We start from the raw sequence: 18,158 nt of genomic DNA on the forward strand, positions 1-18,158 counted from the left end.
GTTTGTAAAGAACTCGCTTCTAAGATGTTTAAAATGCTCTTGTTGTAATAACTAACTAAATAAATAAATGATTACTGATAGGAGAAATATTCATACTTTTTGTATGGAGAATATATCTTTAATAGCTTTTGGCTAAGAAGTGAACAAAATCAACATTCTAATATATATATTGAACTTATTATTTTATTACTATTTTTCTATGGTATCCATATATATATATATATATATATATATATATATATATATATATATATATATATATATATATATATATATATATATATATTCTAAGAGTACTTCAAAATTTTAAGTTTAATTAATATATGGCCTCATTTGAGTAATTTTTAAGCTTTATCCTTTCTGCTAAGTGGGAAGCCACGTGTTACGTTCTCATTCGTAACACCGCACTTCGATCGGGCGATGGAGGGTTTGATTTCGTGTTGGAGGTTCAGGTGTGCTCTGCTCCCATCTGCCACTGCCGACGTAGCCGCCGCGGGTTGACGGTCGCCGCTGCCTCTGATTCGCTTGGTTCCGCCGGATCCCTTCTCGCGCGAAATGAATAGGAAGCGGAGAGCGAGGTTCTCGACCTTCCGCTGCCCTGTCTGCTCGTTGTCCTTCGAACCGACGAATCTAGTTTTGGAGCGTTTAGAGTTCGTCTTTCTGTCTCTTCTCTTGTTTTCCAACGTCAGATCAGATTATCTTCCGATCAGCAGCATAGTGGTTTAGTTCATTCAGTTAATCGATATATTGTCTCCAAGTGCTTCTTTGAATTCTGTTTGTTGCTGAAAAAGTTACCGCAATTCCTTCTCTGTTAGCTAACCTACTTCAAGCTTTCTTAAATATTTGCAAGTCTTTTTCTTTTTGTTCTAAAAGATCTGAATGTTCACTACCATTTGGGTTTGGGGATATTGTTCGTATAAAGATTTTATCCGAAGATTAGGGAAGATTTTATGCTCAGAATGATATTTTGCAAACTGTAAAAATCAGATGTGTAGGTGTGAGACTCAAATATCAATTTTGTGTTAATATATTTAAGGTAAGCAACACAGTATATGATTACCTAATAAATAAAACGATTTATATAGGAAATTTGGTAATTTATTGAACAGTGAGTTGGAACTCAGAAGTTCAAATTGGAAGTCTAAGATTCCGCTCATGTATCATTGCCCCGACTTGCCTACACTGTTGCAGAAATGGGCAGCCGAGCCTCACCAGGTGAGCGTGAAAGATTTTGAAGCACCCCGCTTGCAAAACCACCAAATTGGAACCCAGGCATCGCCATACCCTTGCGAAGCCCGGACTAATTGATTTTATCAAATAACAGAGCAGAATAGAGGAGAAAAAAAAGGAAGGACCCAACAGGAATTGAATTCCAGTGATGGAAATCAAAGCAAGGCAAAAAGGAAAGGCAATATGATTTTTGTTTGGGTTCTTACAGATGCTTCTTTTGGGGAGAAGGTGTCTTGTTTTCCTGGCAAAGAGAACAAAAAAGATGATATGAGTGCTGCACAGGTGAGCTAGGCTTTGCTACCTAAAATGTCTTTTATGAGATGATTTGTGTGCAAATGAGCTGGAAGGAAATAATTTTCTGGCCCATGGCATCTGAGATTGACATAATGATTCAGCCAAACTGGGCACCTTCCATTTTAATGTATTCAGTATCTCTAGTTCAATTTTGAGGATAATGTGGTGCTAATGTTGAAGAAGTCCATGTTTTCTGCGACAATCTGAGGTGTTAATAAGAATGATGAAGATACCATTACTAAGAAATGCAATATAAAATCAGCAGAGATGAGGTATGGCAAGAGTGCTTACAGCAGCAAGGTTGGGTTTTTAAATAAGTGAAATCTAAACTAGAAATGAGGAATGAATAATTTCAATAGTAGTAGAGGATAAATACAAATTTTGCTAGCACTTGTGATTTTATTCCTGTTAAGTACTGACCTTGATTGTGCTAAAATGTTGAACCAGTTGCCGGAAATAGGCCAAATTGATCGTTTGCAGCAGAATCCTGCTGGTGAACATTTCAGGGAAATGAGGAAACGAGGAGAGGAAGAAAAAAAAAGATGAGAGTAGGTGAAAAAGAGGAACAGATATCTTTTTATTTGGGAAAGAGGCCATTTCCATGCTTGCAGCTGTTGCCACTCATAGGATGTCTAACTAGAGAGAGAGAACTTAGTGGAGAAGTGACTCATGTGAGTCTTTCCTCCTTAAATTTGTGCTATATTTGAAAGTCAGTCTTCCTATTATTTTCTTGATTATATGTTTCTTTATTTTTTTGGTTCAGATTGCTTTTAATTGTTCCCAATATGTGAATCCACCCTCGGTCCTAATCCCAAACGCCAACACCATTCCTCATCGGAACTGTGCATTCTTTGTTAGTCTTTGTCCCACTTGTTGCTAATCTGCCTTTATTGTGTTTTGCATGTTTGAGTTATGTGTATGTATGAATACACAGTTCTTGGAAGCCACATTCTTTGTATGAATTCAGTGCTTATTATAGTGAAGTTGGTTCTTCATTTAACTGAGGGCTTCTTTTGTGGTCTTTGTTTTTCCTCTCAATTACATTCCTTTGTAGTTTCTCTTGCTTAATATTCACCCTTCTCACAATTAGCTGTTGAACTTTGCATGAGACAAAGCCATAAAGTTTGGAACTGCTTCATGTTCTTTTTCACCATATTACCATTTTAGTAGAGTTTTATTTCCATCTATTACTTTGATATTGCCCAGTTATGCCTGAACCAAGCATTAAGGCTTTCTCAACAGCAAACAAAGTGGTGCCATTGATCATAATTGTTTCATCAACAACAGTGACACTCTCCTTTCTTCATTTCCTGTCTCTTAAGTTATACATTTTTTGAATGTCATATTAAATGAAAGGTCATTTCATGAAAAAATAGCAACTAATCAGTAACTTAGGAAAGTTGCTAGAGAATGACTCTTGCTTTTATTGGAGTTTCTTGAAGAATAGTTTCTGCCTTCAGTATCTCATTCTGGTTCTCATTTGTGCAGGCCCAGTTCATATTGCCAATTAGTTTTGCTTGAAAGATGAGATGAAACAAATGGGACCATACATAGAGGTCAACAACTGAATCATTTTTTGGGAGAGGGACCAAATTGATTTCTTATTGCCTTGCTGACTACAGTTCCAATTAGCCTGGATCAAGCTTAAACATGCCTTTATGACAAAGCAGCCAGGTAAGGCCAATAATGGTGCAACACATACCTATGTTTAATTTGACTTATTATTCCTCTATTCTATATTCAATGTCAACTATGTATCTCAGGAAATGGAAAACATGGATCTAATAGGTCAGATGCATATCAGTTATTAAATTTAATCTCATTTTAATCAGGATTAAAATACCTGTTATCACTGCTTCGACTAATTTTCTTCTAAGCTTGGCACTGAAGAGCAGAAGAATGGACTTTTTTGGCAGTCTCAAATCATCTTCTAATTGTTGACAGGTAATTAAAACATTGTTCTTAACTTAAAATTGTTTGCACAGGCACCAGAGTTGCCGTGTTGTTTTAATCGATTGTTTTCTGGTACAGGGAAATCAGGAGGTGAAGAAGATACCAAGCAATCTAAGAATCCAGTATCAAAAAAAGTATCGATCACATGGATTCCTGTATCCATCTGCCGACTCCGCCGACATCCGTAGCGATCGGTCAACATGACAGGCAACGCGGTCTCCGCCTAACGGTCTAAGCTTGCTTCCCTCCCTGCTTTCTTAACGGTAAAGTCTTCTTCCGCCTATATAACTCCTTCCCGCTCCCCCCGTCTTGTTCCCAGGTTAAATAAAGATGGCCAATGGCGAGATCATCGTCGTCCCCTTCCACGACTCCAGCCACATCTTCCCGACCACCGAGCTTGCCAGCCGGCTCGCCTCCCGTGGTTACCGTGTCACCCTCCTCCTGCCGTCGGCTTCGTCCTCCTCCAGCGCCCTCCACCCTCTGATCCGAATCATGGAGTACTCCATGCCCCGACCTTCTGGTCCTCCTCCTCTTTTGCCATCGTCGTCATTGTCCTTGTCTTGCGCTTCCCCGAGGCCACACTCCCGGAATGACTGCTCTGCCTTCCGTGATCTTCTTGCCGAGCGATTTAATGGCAGCGGCGACGATATGTCTCCCCCGGTGTGCGTCATCGTTGACGTGATGATGAGCCAGCTGCTGGATGTCTGTGGGGAATTCGGGGTCCTCGCGGTTCTTTTATTCACTTCCAGTGCGTGCTCGACCGCCATGGATCACGCCGCGTCAAAGCTATCGACGGCGGACCTCGGCCCGGGTGGAATGGTGAGTGTTCCCGGCTTGCCAGAGGAGATGGTTCTGACGGCCACCGATCTGATGAGTCAGGGCCCGCCACCCCTGCCTTTTGGATCGGGGGATCTTGCTTTCGAAGAGGTTGCGACTGGGGCGCATGATGCTGGGCCACCGCCTCCACTGGTTTGGCCGTCGCCACCGTTGCCCGGCCTCCATGGACGTCCGCCACCGCCACCACCGGATTTTGGACTTCAGTATGTGCCGCTGCTTCCGCGTGGATGGGGGCACCAAGATGGTCCTCCACCGCCACCACCGTTCCAACCGGGGCATCAAGCTCGCCTTCCGCCGACTCAAAGCCGAGGGGTTTCAGTTGTCCCGCCACCGTTTCTGCCAGGAGGCGGTTTTGCTTCACCAAAGCTTCCATTCGGTGGAGGCTCTCCGCCTCAAGCTAAGCCAGCAACCCCGAGTGGCCCGCCGCTGTTCCGGCTAGGAGAAGGCGGCGGTCCAACCCCACCACCAGGGCCATGGCGCGGAGGAGGCCCGCAACATGACCTCGCAGAAACCAAGGCAGTCGCGCTTCTGTTCAACACCTGTGATGCTCTGGAGCGGCCGTTCCTGGACTACGTCGCCGACGAAGCCAAGAAGCCGGTCTGGGGCATCGGCCCTCTCCTCCCTTCCCAGTATTGGTCCGCCACCGGCTCCGTCATCCACGACAATGCCATCAGGCCCAAGGGCCGCGGAGACGGAGACGCCGCCATCGCCTCCGAGACCGACGTCCTCGAGTTCCTCGACTCCAAGCCCCGTGGCTCGGTGATTTACATCTCCTTCGGGTCCCTGGTCGTCCCCAGCGACGCGGAGCTTGCAGCACTGGCGTCAGCCCTGGAGGAGTCGAGTCGGCCGTTCATCTGGGCCATCCAACCACGGGCCATGAGGCACGACGCGGATGGGCGGCCTGTGGAGGTAGGCGGCGGGGTGGGTTACTTCCCGGAAGGGTTGGCGGAACGGGCGGCGGGGAGGGGGCTGGTGATCCACGGGTGGGCGCCGCAGCTCCTGATACTAAGCCACCCAGCCACCGGGGGGTTCGTGACGCACTGCGGGTGGAACTCGACGGTGGAGGTGCTCGGCCGCGGGGTCCCCGTGCTGACCTGGCCGGTGCACGGGGACCAGGTCTGGAACGCTAAGCTCGTGGCGAGGAGGCTGAGGACGGGGCTGGCGATCAAGGACGAGCGCGGGGCGGTGACGAAGGCGAAGGTGGCAGAGGCGATCGAGCGGTTGATGTCGGACGTAGGGACGAGGGAGCGGGCAGCGGCGCTGGCAGCAGGGCTGTTCTCGGGAGGCTTCCCTGCGAGCTCCGAGGCCGCTTTGGATGCTCTGCTGGATTTCGTGGCGGCGAAGTGCCAGAGAAAATGAACCAGGATGACCGTTGAGATCTCCATGACGGCATGATCACAGCCGTCGATTATACTTACGCTGTAAAATGATTACTATAGCAATCTATATTATGCGTCTGTCTATAACTATATTTATTGTTAGTTACTTCTCTACCAAGCATTCGATCAATATCAATCAGCCGAGCAATTCAAGATAAAGCCAAACGATCCTTACGCTGTTATCTCTATCAGACTCAGCAAACGATCAACTCTCTGAATGTTATCTCGTAGACAAATGAATCTGATTCCATAACAACCTAACCTCATCCAGGCAAATGGGGAATCTTGAGACCAAATCAACGGTGGAAGATGAGGAGGAGGATCATCGCCGATCGGTTTCTCTACCTGCTCGAGCACGCGACGTAGCCACGGAGGGAAGAGAGGAACGTCCGCATACGAATACTCGTGCGGGCCTCCGTCTGCCGTCCATGCGATTTCCCACGAACGGCGACGATTCGTCCCGTTCGGGCCACGCGATTCCCTCTTTTGGGCCTTCTCTTAGTGGGCCGGAAAGAAAGCGTTTCGGCTGCATCAAAAGCCACTCGATGGACTCAACCACCGCGGACTCTACAACTCTCTCTCTCTCTCTCTCTCCCTCCCCCCACCCCCTCGTTGTCTCCGAGATCTCGCCATGGCCATGAGGAACCGGACGCCCATCTACAGGAAGTACCGCGATGCCCTACGCAACGTTCGGGTCCCTTCCCCCTCCTCCCACTCAGGACCGTCGACCTCCTCCTCCTACTCCGGCAGCGGGGGCGGGCCGGTGATCGAGCTTGTGAACGCCTCGCTTCTCCGCCCCGATCGGTCCTACGCTCCTCTCAGCACGGAAGACCCTGGTGGCTCGAGGTCCGATCTACGTTTTCCTCTCTTTATTAGGTTTTCACGTATCTTTGATTAAAACTCTTCTCTCTTTCTGTCGAAACCCTATAGCTGATATCGTCAATTTGTTAAGGGTTAATTGGACTCAGATTGCACCTAGAATTCCTTCGGGGATCACATTTTAGGGATGATACCCCCTTTTTTTTTGGGAATTTGGAGTAGTTACCATTGAGGATGAGAAATGATGTGTGCGAAATTGGTGGTGGATCGTTTCAATTGTTGTAATTGACATTATTGTTCTATCAAAAAGTGAGTATGAAGTCAATTCGTAGCTCACTTGGGTGGGACTAAAACCTAAGAGCTAATGCTAAATTACATGCTAGAAATGGATCTGAAATTGATAAGAGAGTTTCTGTTTTGAAAGTTGACAATTTTGATGGAGAAGACCCATCTGATTGCTGTGAATCTGTAAGAGATAGTAGTCCTGAATACACTTTGCTTATTTATCAAACTTTTAAGTGTTAATCGTACCTTGCCTATGTAATTTTGAAAATATTGCTTTTAAGGAAGATTATGATGTAGGATTTTCTCGTCCAGTCACCCAAAAGAGGAATGTGGGAAGAAAAGACATTTCTAGTGATGACAGCAGATTTTAGGCATTACGAAATGGACTGAAACATTGTATGCTAATAACAATGTAAGGAGGCACTGATTTGACGTTCGTGTTACAGGAACAAGCCATTTGCTTCTTTCTAAAAGCAAAGAGCAGTGGAGCTTTTACTAGATTTGCAAGTTCAGTTTGGTAAAAGCGGAACTGTACAAAGCACATTAAATCTAGTTATACTTTATAGTTCATATCATAAATTATTAATTTATATAATTTATAATCTCTCTTACGAGCACACAGGACTGTGCTATGATTGGTAAATTAACAGTTCCCTTCTGTTTCTATTTGTTCCAATAATTTTATGGAACAAAATTGGATTATGTAAGCAATTGTGGTTTTACAATTGTTTCTGTATGCCTTTATTTTCTTGTGCTACATATGTTGTATGTAAAGCTTGAAATGGCCGTTATGGTAAATCTGAATAAAGGGGTAAAGACACATGCATTAGTAAATACTCATCCCTCTTTACTTCCAACTGACGGTATGTCATTCCCCTGTAAATGTGTTTTTTTTGGAAATTATCACATTTATGCTTTATATATTGCTTTCCAATATGGGTCCTTTCAAGGTTTAAGCTAATATATTTTTTAATTTATTTGGAGTCTTTTGAGCATTAAACTAAAGCAGTTGCATGCCATTCCTTTTCATTACTTTGCATTTCTTGTGCTTTTTATCTTGACAAACTTGTTGTAGAATTGTTTCTTAAAAGCTGGAATTGAAGCAGTGATATTTGGCAATATTCACTCAACACTTCTGGTGATACTCAAAACACAATAGCTTATTGCAGTACAGGTGCAGCTGTGGTTGGTTTACCTCCAGCTTGGGTGGATGTTTCTGAGGAAATAGCTGCAGACATGCAGCGTGCTCGGACAAAAATGTCAGAGTTGGTCAAGGCCCATGCAAAAGCCTTAATGCCTTCGTTTGGAGATGACAAGGAGGATCAACATGCCATCAAGCTTCTTACATATGAAATAACAGATGTATTGAAGAGGTCTGAAAAGAGACTGCAGAAGCTATCTTCCAGTGATCCTTCTGAAGATTCAAATGTTCGGAAGAATGTTCAGGTGTAGTATAGCTTGACTTTTAGTTTCTTTTTATGATTATTGCCAACCATCACCGGTCTTCCTCATTTGCATGTGATGGTAGGAACAAAATTCTTATGTTAAGTGCTAGTCTGTTTACACAATCACCATCTCTTGGTCAAGAAACCATGTAGATGGATATGGGTGGATGAGACTTCAATGTCAAATCATACTGAAGCACTTCATTGACTACATTCGTACTGTATTTATTGTCCTCTTGCTGGCCACTTTTTGGATATTTATTATTTTGGGTGTTGATTGTGCAGCGGTCTCTTGCAACTGACCTTCAAAACCTTTCGATGGAGTTCCGGAAGAAACAGTCTTCTTATTTAAAGCGCCTTCAGCAGCAACAAGAAGTCTGTTGATCTCTGATCATGCTTATGCATGTCATTAATTGGGCTTCTTATCTGTGAAGAAGTTTTGAATGCTATCTTTGATGTCTTTAGGGGCAAGATGGTGTTGATTTGGAAATGAATCACAATGGGATCAGACATGAGATAGAAGAAGATGACTTTCGTGATGTGGTACTTTTTTCTCTTTTTCATATTTCATTTGACAGTCCTAACAGGATATGGTAATGAATGTTTATTGTGGGATTGTGAACCCTTTTTTAGATCAAATCTTCATATGATTTTTAGAGAATATCTTACAGCATACATGAAAAGAAATTTTCTTTGTCTGCGACTGAGCATGAAACTATTTTAGCTAATCTATCAACATCCAGTCATTTCTAATTCTTGATCCTTTTTCCTGGTCTTTACTCCTTTTATTCATGGCAGGGTTTTAATGATATTCAGATGTCTGCGCTAAAGAGAAGTGAGGTATTCACAAGAGAGAGGGAGAGGGAAATTGTACAGGTAACACTTGGAATTTTTAGTTTGTCTATGCCCATGATGTTTGTGTGCTCTATTTATGGCTTCATCTTGTGAAATCTGTAACAATATGAAGTTTCATGTATGTTTTTCATGACTTATCAAAAATTCTTGTTCGTAGGTTGTAGAATCAGTTAATGAACTTGCTCAGATCATGAAGGATCTCTCAGTCCTTGTGATAGATCAGGTGCTCTTTTAACCTTAAGAGAATTCTTGATTTCCTATTTTCCTGCTGCTGCTAAGTGGCTATTTTCTGATGCATGTGATGCAAGCAGGGAACGATAGTTGATCGGATAGATTACAATGTACAAAATGTTGCAAGTTCAGTAGAAGAGGGCTATAAACAGTTAGAGAAGGTGCCTCTCTTCTCCTTTTTTTTTTTTTCTGCTTGTATTTGTTCAACTAGGCTCTTTAGTTATCTAGAATGTGCAAGTTGATCATGCTGAAACTACCTGTCATCTGCTAGTTGTAAAATGTTAAACTAATTAGGCAATTTTTTGGATGTATGGCCAATAGCCAGATGGAGACAAATACATTATGTTTTTCACTATTGCTGGTAGCTGCAGTCTCATGGATAACCAACTTATGCAACATGTAGTTGTTGCAGACTTGGTATAACTGTGATATTTCAATGTTTATGGTATTTTACTTGGCTAATTTGAACTTCAGCCAATGGTAGTTAGGTTAGCTTGTGACATGGTCAAAAATTTCATTGACACTGTGAGCATGTTCTTTTAGCTGGGCCCAAATAGTTGGAATTTGAAGCGCTCCCTTTGTCAGGCACTTGGCTCTCTGGTCATTTCTCTTCGTCTTTCTCATTGGCTCTCTTTTGATTCTTGACCTGATAAATACCTAACAGTTTGGTTCAACACTTGTGGAACACCCTTTTTTTTCTTGCAATAGAAAAAGATTTATGTTATCTCTGAAGTAATATTATGAAGAACCATTTATCAAAATCTTTTCTATATGAAACCTTCTCCATTGTGACACCATGTTTAAGACATTGCTGGTTAGGGATCTTAATTATAACATGTGATATATCTTGATAATTCTGTGGGATATATTTATATCTTTTTCTTGAGGTCTATGTTTCGGTTCGCTAACGATAGATATCTTTGTTGGAACTTGCCATACATGCTCAGTTAAACAAGGATGTTTGAATTCCACTTCTCTATTTGTATTGCTTTAAACTTGATGAAATCTTACTGCAAACTAATGCATATTTGAATGTGGCAAGGGTTTCTTGTTGCGCCCTACTGTATTGGATTTCACTGGAACTCCATATGAACGCTGACGTCTTATCTGGTTGTACATTTGCAGGCAGAGCGAACACAGAGGAAAGGGGGCATGGTCATGTGTGCCACTGTGCTTGTGATATTAATTTTCATCATGCTTGTCCTCCTGATATTGAAGACCATATTATTCTAGTTCTGATTAACCAACACATGAAGTCACATGATCTCTTGTGAAGCTTGAGCCACATGGCTTCACCTGTTTGAACATTTCCATGGCTCTTGCCCACAGGATCTTATCATAGGTTCTCATTCAACCAGTTTGCACGTAACTTAATTGAGCTGAATCTTGCTTCATGATATAGGATTGGCCATGGATCGAGAGCACAATCGTCTGACGAGTATTTCTTCTGATAATCAAAGGCCCAGGTTGGTGCGTCGTGTTAGCTGGTTGTTCCAATTGTTTGAGATCTTGTATAAGAAAACTCTGTAAAGATTCAAGTAATGTTTGAAACACAATATTTTTTCCCCGCAGGGACACAATGTTTTGCCCAAAAGTTCATAGTATGTTAATCAAGCTCTTTTCTCAAGTAGATTTATTGTGAAAGCTGGAACATGTTGTATGGTTATTTCTGCATGAAAGAGATATCCTGCCTATGTGGAGCTGTTGTTGAGGACAGCATTTTAACCTCTTATTTGGAGATAACTCCTTGGATGGTATCCTCTCCAGGTCAGAATGAATATTTCTCCAAAAGTTCATGGTATGTTGTTGGGCTATATTATCTCAAATATATTTTTTGTGAAACCTGAAGCATGTTACATGGTTATGTCTGCACGAAAGAGATATATTGGCCATGTATTTTTATCCTCTTATCTGGAGATAATTCCTTAGATGATATCCTCTCCTTGTGAGAATCAAGTCCACACATGAGTGGAAACAGATGCAATCACTGTGATGCTACTACTACACTAGTTGGTTGGTTGCTAAATGTTTATGTGGATGATCATCCTGGCTCTTGTGAGTGGATTGTGCCCTTCATCACTCTCCCAGACATCCACCAGAGTAGGACATCAGTAACAGTAAATTTGATTGGGGATCCAATGCTGCAAACTCTCCATTAAACCAATACAACTTGTAGCAGATGATTGTTGCCAAGAAGAAAGTACCAAGGACCACATCTAAGGCTCTCTTGATCAAAGACCTTCATCCCTCAATTCTTAGCTTTCTAATCTCATCTCTATACATTTATATTATTTGAATTCTGATTTTTCATTATATTAAAAAAAAATCTTTCATTCAAACATTATATGCTATTAGATGTTTACAATTGGAACTCATATCCACTTAACTGATCATGTTAAGTCTTAATCACTAAGATTAAGATATAGATAAAAGAAAAAGGAACAAGCAAACATGGACAAAGGGATGGGACCTAAACATCTTGCTGGCTAAGTTATGGTTTGCGGAATGATTGCCATTGTTGTCACCATGGATCCCACCCCAAAAGATGCGAATGGGGAGAGCTATTCCTCTCCCAACACTGTAGCTACTACAGTAGCTAAGGATAGAAAAGAAAGGAAGGAAGAGAAAAGTCACCAACTTACCTTGAGGTGGAGGTGGTGGTGCTCAAGCAAAAGAGATGTGGGACGCCTAAAGTGATAAATCACCCACTTGCTACCCATACAAGGGTGCCTTAGTTATTTGAGACAAAGTTGGCACCCACTTGGTTTGAACTTTAGGGTTCCTTATTCCATTTCCCTATGGATGGATCATTGGTCTCCCACCCTCTATCATGGAATTGAAGTTAGATTGCACTTTGCATTAGTTCCCAAGAAGTATGTACATATAATATAGTGGATCGTCTAATATTTTTTTTCAAAACAATTTAATTTATTTACTTTGGAAAAATATAATTTTTAGGTGATTACACTTCAGTGAAAAAAGTATCTTACTAAACATAGAATTCAAACTCATGTAACTTTAGGTGTTTTTGCTATTGCTGGATTCAAGGAGTTAAATAAATGCACAAATCTTGGAACCCACAAATAAAAAAAATATTATGTGATGTTCACAGATGAATTTGAGCCAACTTTTTACTGCAGACTGTAAGGATTGATGTGAAGCAAAATGGAGTCTTTTACCCTCATTTACTACAATCACTGGATTGTTGCATGGTTTATAAGCAAGAAATAAAGAGTTGGGTTGCCAGTGAGTAGTTCTCTTTCCTTTCCTGCTCATAAACAGATACTGTCTCCCTTCCCAACACACACTGAGAAATCCAAAGTTCCAGATAGAGACACAGTCCACCCCCACCCCTTCCCTCATCCCAATGCTTTTATCCCACCTACACTTCCTTTTCCTCTCCACTTCCCCTTCTTCTAGTTGTAGAACCCCCCCAACCCCCCCCACTTCCCCTTCCTCCTTCTCTATAAGACTTGACCTCAGTCTCTTCCGTTGATCCCCATCCTCGCTCTCTTTCGTCCTTTCTCCTCCGCCCATTTTGTTTCGTTCACAAAAAATGGCGAAACTTTGTGCTTCTCGCTCGCAGGCGGAGGACTCGACCGCCCGCCTCGCCTTCGTCTATGACTGAGCTCAAAGGTGCCTCCTTTACTCTACTGCTGCTGCTTGTTTGTTCTTATCGGCGTCGCCTCGCTTTCGGCTCCTCGGGGGGCGGATGAACAGCACCACGGCGGCGGCGGGGATGGGGATGGGGGGCCGGGCGCCGTTCACGGCGGCGCAGTGGCAGGAGCTGGAGCACCAGGCATTGATCTATAAGTACCTGATGGCGGGGGTGCCCGTGCCGCCGGAGCTCGTGATTCCCATCCAGAGGAGCTTTGAGGCCTTGGCTGGGCGATACTACCACCACCCTGCGCGTACGTAGTTCCTACCTCTTCTTTTCTTCCATCGCTGGCTTGGTCGTCTCCCTCTTCTGGGCTATTGTTTCAGTGATGGTGTTGATGTCAAGATCGGTTTTTCCTTCTTTTTTTTTTGTTGGGTTTTAGAGCTGAAACCGGTTAGCTTTTGGGTCCCTGCTGTGATATGCTGCATCTATTTGTGTGTTCTTAGTGTCATCTTCACTTGTTTCTGTAATGTGATCGAAAGATGCGGACTTTTTACATGTTCGTCCGTTTCTTCTTTCTTGTTTGATGGATTTAAAGCTTAGATTTGGTAGTTTCTCCGGAGCTAACGCCTCGCTATCTTATCGGGATGCCGGAAGTTGGGAACTTTATACTATCATGATGTTCTTTATAGGCGCTCTGAGTTGTACCTTTTCTTTTCTTTTGTTTGAATGCCAAGGACATGAATACATAAACTTTTCTCCCTTTACTTGATTTGATTCTAAGTTTTTCCCATTTATGTATCAAAATATTCAATATTTTCTTCTTTTTTTACCCATTTCTTTTGGTAACAGAGTGTATCTGCAAGCATTGCTTATCAGCTTTATTACTGTTTTAAGGTTTCTTTTGGTTTCCACAATAATATAATTTCGGTTTTGCTGCTGCCCCACGCTAATTTTTACTATCTTTTGATGGATGCAACAGAAGAAGACTTCTGAAATATTGGTTTATGTTTTCTGTGCTTGTTTTCATTGTCGTGGCCTATATTGTAAACCTTTTGGATGATATAAGCTGTTTTAATGGGGAAATGGTGGTTCTTCTCGAAGATGATTGTAGCCATCAAAAGTGTAGCCATCCATCATTCAAAGAAATCTAATATGTTTGGATGTTCTTTGAGTTCAGTAGCTTACTGTTCCTACTATGGAAAGAAGCTAGACCCTGAACCAGGGCGGTGCCGCCGAACCGATGGGAAGAAGTGGCGGTGCTCCAAGGATGCGCACCCCGACTCCAAGTATTGCGAGCGCCACATGCATCGTGGCCGCAACCGTTCAAGAAAGCCTGTGGAATCACAATCCGCCTCCCAAATGCAGTCATCCTCATCTACTGTGACCTCCATCGCTCCTGCCGGTAGTGGTGGCGGTGGTAATGGTGGGGGAAGCTTCCAGAGCATTCCCCAGCTCTTGGTTGCAGGTCATAGCAATACACAACAAAGCTTATGCCTGGGGACCTCCAGCTCCTCTCAGCTGCCATTGGGCCCTGGTCCTTTTGGCAACAGGTATCTTTTCTTCCCTCACTGTGAAATGGCAGTACAATTATCATCATTAGGATTTTGTCTATGTGATCATCCATTATTGAGATGGTTATTCCGGACTAAAGTTGGATGTTTGGATAATAAATAGGCCCAGCTGCTCAGATTTACATTATTTGGAAACGTTCATTTGTGTTGATTTATGGATTAAATATAATAGTCTGGTACTCTGCCAGCGCGGTAGCCACCTTTGGAGAAATCTATTATCTTGTCACCCATTTGGAGCAGTCTGGATCGGAGTCGTGAGTGCACAGTATAATGGCTGAAACAGGAAGTCTTTAGTTGTTAATTTTTGGAGAAGTGCTAAATTTTCTGTGAACTTCCTCTTTTCTGAATATAGATGATAGCAAGAGGTTTTCAGCTTGTTAGACTCTTGTTTCTAGCTTTTCTTGAAACAGTTTTAGCAATCTGGTCTCTCACAGGCTGTAGAGAAATTTATGCTGTTATAAAGCAGGCTTTGTATGCAAAACCTGAGGCTATTGATTCAATTCTGTGCTGTCATTTGTCATGTGACAGTGACAACCAGGTATTGGGCATACCATCATGCTCATCTCCATTTTCCCCGGTCATTTTTACCTTCATAGGCTGTGGAGGAAGCTGGATGCAACGTGATCACCATGTCACAGCTACAAATTTCTCCATCTTTGCACTATGGTGACAGGATGTCACTTATTGAATATCTTCGATAAAAGACAAGACCTGTCCTTCCAGCTGTAACTTATGACTTCTAAGCAGTATTAACATAGCAAACCGGTAGTTGTTTGCATCGCATGGTTCCTGTGCCAGTTCATCAGTTGACCGTCTCATTTTTACATGTTCTCTAGAGACCCTTTTAGAAACTTGTCCTCATGAAACAAAGTTGTGCTGCTTGTGCCTTTTTCCTATTAGGTGATGCAGTTATCACTGTCATAGTTGTCCCCACAGAGCTATATTGGAAGGAAAAGGTCATCCACAATCAGACAATTCTAACTTAGGAAATGGACCTTGTTATCTTCATTTTATATTAAAAAACTAATGGTCCACTCTGGAAACATTCCATGTTATTGGACACTCAAAGAAACCATCAAATATATTAGTTCTTGGGTATTCTTATAGTGATCAGTGAAAATGGTTGTGTCATTTTGGGAAATTTAGTCCCTTTTTTCTTGCTTAGCAATAATGGCTTATGAGTTAGTGAATGCAACATCTTTGTAGGAATAAAAGTCACATGCAATAAGGACGCAATTATTGGATTTAGCCAAAGAAGGCAAATGATAGACTCAAGTTGATGGATGAATGACTATGTCCTAGGTAGATGAAGTGCAGAAAAATGTGATCCATATTTCAAGTTCTTCATGTTGGCATCAAGGGCTTGCAAAAGCATCCTTGATCTTGTGCACTTTTTGGTTCTTATATCCTAGTTCTGACTATACAACCTAGATACCCGAAGAATGAATAGGAGTGGGTACATGTAGGAAGCGAAGCAGCAGCTGCACGGTGGATTTCGTAATGAGTTTCAGTAGTTTCTGGAGCGAGTTCAGTAGGTCGAAGTTTTGCTTTCTATGTCCAAAAATAAAATGGCTCTCCGTGTTATCAGCATAAATTCATTCTTCTGCATATTGCAGGTACTTCTGTGGTGTTAAACCTGGGGTGGACGAGCACAATTTCTTCTCAGAAACTTCTGGAAGTACAAGGCATCTTGGAATGGATTCAATTGACGGCTCATGGCGCTTGATGCCATCCCAAGTGTCTTCATTTCCACCATCAGAAGCTCGAGGTCCTTCTCTTCTGCAGAGTGCTTGCCCTCCACCTCAGTCAGTTCAAGATCTTGGGCAGGTCTCATTCAGCTCAATATCAAAACAACAGCAGCAGCATTCCTTTGTCGGGAGCAAGTTTGGTTCACCACAGCCCGCGAAGCATGAAAGCCAATTCCTCCGGCCTTTCTTCGACGAGTGGCCTAAGACGAGAGACTCTTGGTCTGATCTAGAAGAAGATCGATCCAACCGAGCATCATATTCCACAACCCAGCTCTCGATTTCCTTTCCCATGGCCTCCTCGGACTTCTCTACCTCCTCTTCCAGGTCACCCAAACGTAAGTTCATTAACTTCTTCCGATATATAATTTATCTATTCCTTATTATAAATTTGCAGCTCTTTCTTATTGTAACGAGTTCTCTCGCTGATCCTTGTCTCTGCAGATGATTGAAAGAAAAGCACTTCGATCGTTGGGTGCTGACTCCAAATGGCATTCAATGTTCTTGCTTCTTAGTGCATTTTTAGGAGATTGTCTCAAGTTTGCCATCATCTCTCTTCCTTGATGTGGTAGAACCTTTTCAATTCCCTGATGTTGCTGATTTCTTGTATTGAAACTGTATATGGAAGATGTATGCAAAAGTTGTTGTCATTTTGGTCATCTACCACATACCTTGATGCTTGATGTCATCTTTTAATCATTCCAAATAAATCTTGTGGATACTTTTGTGGCTCAAAACTTTAAAGTAGACGATCAAAATTTATCATCTAAAAAGCTTATTTTTCATGGTATTAGTTTATAATGAGAACAATCGATGGTTTAGTTCTTAATGAGTAGATTTGTTCACTGTTTAGTCAACAACTTCAAGAACACTTTTTTTTGTCTCTCACACAAAATGTGAGAGCTGGCAATTTATTGTTGTTGTGTAATTATCACTGTTTCTTAAGCCTTATTTCTTGGTGGTATTGACATAAAAACAGAACAAGATGGCTTTTTTCTTGAGCAAAAATTTAGGCATTTTGCTAAATTTGACCAACTTAAACCAAATCCAAATCATGTCTTGGACTTCATTTTTCTTGGTAGTCCAAAAGTAATGCAAATGATCTTATTAGTTGGTTTTGATTGATTTTACCTGATTTAAACTCATTTTAAATACATGCTTCAGAATTAGTAGTTTTACCTTAAATAAGTTTTCATGAAATGTTTAAAAGTATTTATGATAAAATTAGAATATAAAATCTTAAAGTAGTGTATAGTAAATTAGCATATGTGTGAAAAATAAATATCGATGATATGAATTTCAAATTAATACAAAAATAAGGACCCTATGACGAGAATAAATATTACTTGTATAAGTACGAGATAAAAAAAGAAATATAAAATATGATATAATATTTATATTTTTTAAAAACAAAAAAAAATCATTACAACAATACCTTAACCAATCAAAACGTATATCGAAGACTAATAATAATACCCTATATTTGTTTTAATAAAGTAATACAAATAAAGTTTGTTAAATAAATATATCAATAATGTGACTTCAATATCAGAATATTAAAGGACTAAATAAATAAAAAGGTCAACAATTGTGGCTTGACATTTATGATTGCATGATGAGTACACATATCTGTCTTCTCATTTTTCATGACCTCAATCCAATCATCAATTCCAAAATTTTTCTTTAAGGAATTGAAAATATTAATGCATAAAATTGATTGTATTTCTCCAGCTTTGATGCTTACACAATCAATCATGTGTACATCTTAAAGCAAAAACAATATTTTCCTTATATATAACGTGGAAAGATATATATATATATATATATATATATATATATATATATATATATATAAAGGGCATTTTTAGTGAATTTTGTAAAGCCCAAAATCAACATACGATTGACGGCACAGA

The 18,158-nt window shown here is 41.3% G+C and overlaps 3 protein-coding genes across 12 annotated transcripts; all 3 read left to right on the plus strand.

Moving 5' to 3' along the window:
• The first annotated feature begins 427 nt into the window (after positions 1 to 427).
• LOC135582083 (uncharacterized) lies at positions 428 to 5,795 on the plus strand. Of its 9 annotated transcripts, XM_018819896.2 has the most exons (6): positions 429 to 650; positions 1,192 to 1,512; positions 3,013 to 3,198; positions 3,288 to 3,468; positions 3,556 to 3,706; positions 3,797 to 5,795. In XM_018819896.2, the coding sequence occupies exon 6, from the start codon at positions 3,808 to 3,810 to the stop codon at positions 5,671 to 5,673; it is 1,866 nt and encodes a 621-aa protein (XP_018675441.2). In that variant the 5' UTR covers positions 429 to 650; positions 1,192 to 1,512; positions 3,013 to 3,198; positions 3,288 to 3,468; positions 3,556 to 3,706; positions 3,797 to 3,807; the 3' UTR covers positions 5,674 to 5,795. The 9 variants fall into 9 exon arrangements, with proteins under 9 accessions (XP_064942193.1, XP_018675441.2, XP_018675439.2 ...); XM_065086121.1 differs by lacking the exon at positions 1,192 to 1,512 and having other exon boundaries at positions 428 to 650; positions 3,556 to 3,692; XM_018819894.2 differs by lacking the exon at positions 1,192 to 1,512.
• A 464-nt stretch (positions 5,796 to 6,259) lies between these two features.
• Positions 6,260 to 10,958, plus strand: LOC135595330 (syntaxin-43-like). Of its 2 annotated transcripts, none has more exons than XM_065086123.1 (8): positions 6,260 to 6,539; positions 7,967 to 8,243; positions 8,528 to 8,617; positions 8,708 to 8,785; positions 9,041 to 9,118; positions 9,255 to 9,320; positions 9,409 to 9,489; positions 10,454 to 10,958. In XM_065086123.1, the coding sequence occupies exons 1-8, from the start codon at positions 6,325 to 6,327 to the stop codon at positions 10,559 to 10,561; spliced, it is 993 nt and encodes a 330-aa protein (XP_064942195.1). In that variant the 5' UTR covers positions 6,260 to 6,324; the 3' UTR covers positions 10,562 to 10,958. The 2 variants fall into 2 exon arrangements, with proteins under 2 accessions (XP_064942195.1, XP_064942196.1); XM_065086124.1 differs by having other exon boundaries at positions 9,059 to 9,118.
• A 147-nt stretch (positions 10,959 to 11,105) lies between these two features.
• Positions 11,106 to 16,970, plus strand: LOC104000169 (growth-regulating factor 5-like). Its single transcript, XM_065086122.1, has 4 exons — positions 11,106 to 13,239; positions 14,107 to 14,479; positions 16,117 to 16,583; positions 16,690 to 16,970. Exons 1-4 carry the CDS (start codon positions 13,041 to 13,043, stop codon positions 16,695 to 16,697), a joined length of 1,047 nt encoding a protein of 348 aa, XP_064942194.1. The 5' UTR covers positions 11,106 to 13,040; the 3' UTR covers positions 16,698 to 16,970.
• Positions 16,971 to 18,158: the final 1,188 nt, after the last annotated feature.

The sequence above is a fragment of the Musa acuminata genome, chromosome BXJ1-10 (genome assembly GCF_036884655.1).
Source record: "Musa acuminata AAA Group cultivar baxijiao chromosome BXJ1-10, Cavendish_Baxijiao_AAA, whole genome shotgun sequence".
NCBI lineage: Eukaryota > Viridiplantae > Streptophyta > Magnoliopsida > Zingiberales > Musaceae > Musa > Musa acuminata.

Bases quoted from the DNA above. Each gene is read 5' to 3' on its own strand.
- LOC135582083 (XM_065086121.1), top strand. From the start codon at position 3,808: ATGGCCAATGGCGAGATCATCGTCGTCCCCTTCCACGACTCCAGCCAC.
- LOC104000169 (XM_065086122.1), top strand. From the start codon at position 13,041: ATGAACAGCACCACGGCGGCGGCGGGGATGGGGATGGGGGGCCGGGCG. The intron at 13,240-14,106 runs GTACGTAGTTCC...CTTTGAGTTCAG, and splicing joins ATACTACCACCACCCTGCGC to TAGCTTACTGTTCCTACTAT. The intron at 14,480-16,116 runs GTATCTTTTCTT...TGCATATTGCAG, and splicing joins CCTGGTCCTTTTGGCAACAG to GTACTTCTGTGGTGTTAAAC.
- LOC135595330 (XM_065086123.1), top strand. From the start codon at position 6,325: ATGGCCATGAGGAACCGGACGCCCATCTACAGGAAGTACCGCGATGCC. The intron at 8,244-8,527 runs GTGTAGTATAGC...TTGATTGTGCAG, and splicing joins ATGTTCGGAAGAATGTTCAG to CGGTCTCTTGCAACTGACCT. The intron at 9,119-9,254 runs GTAACACTTGGA...TCTTGTTCGTAG, and splicing joins GGGAGAGGGAAATTGTACAG to GTTGTAGAATCAGTTAATGA.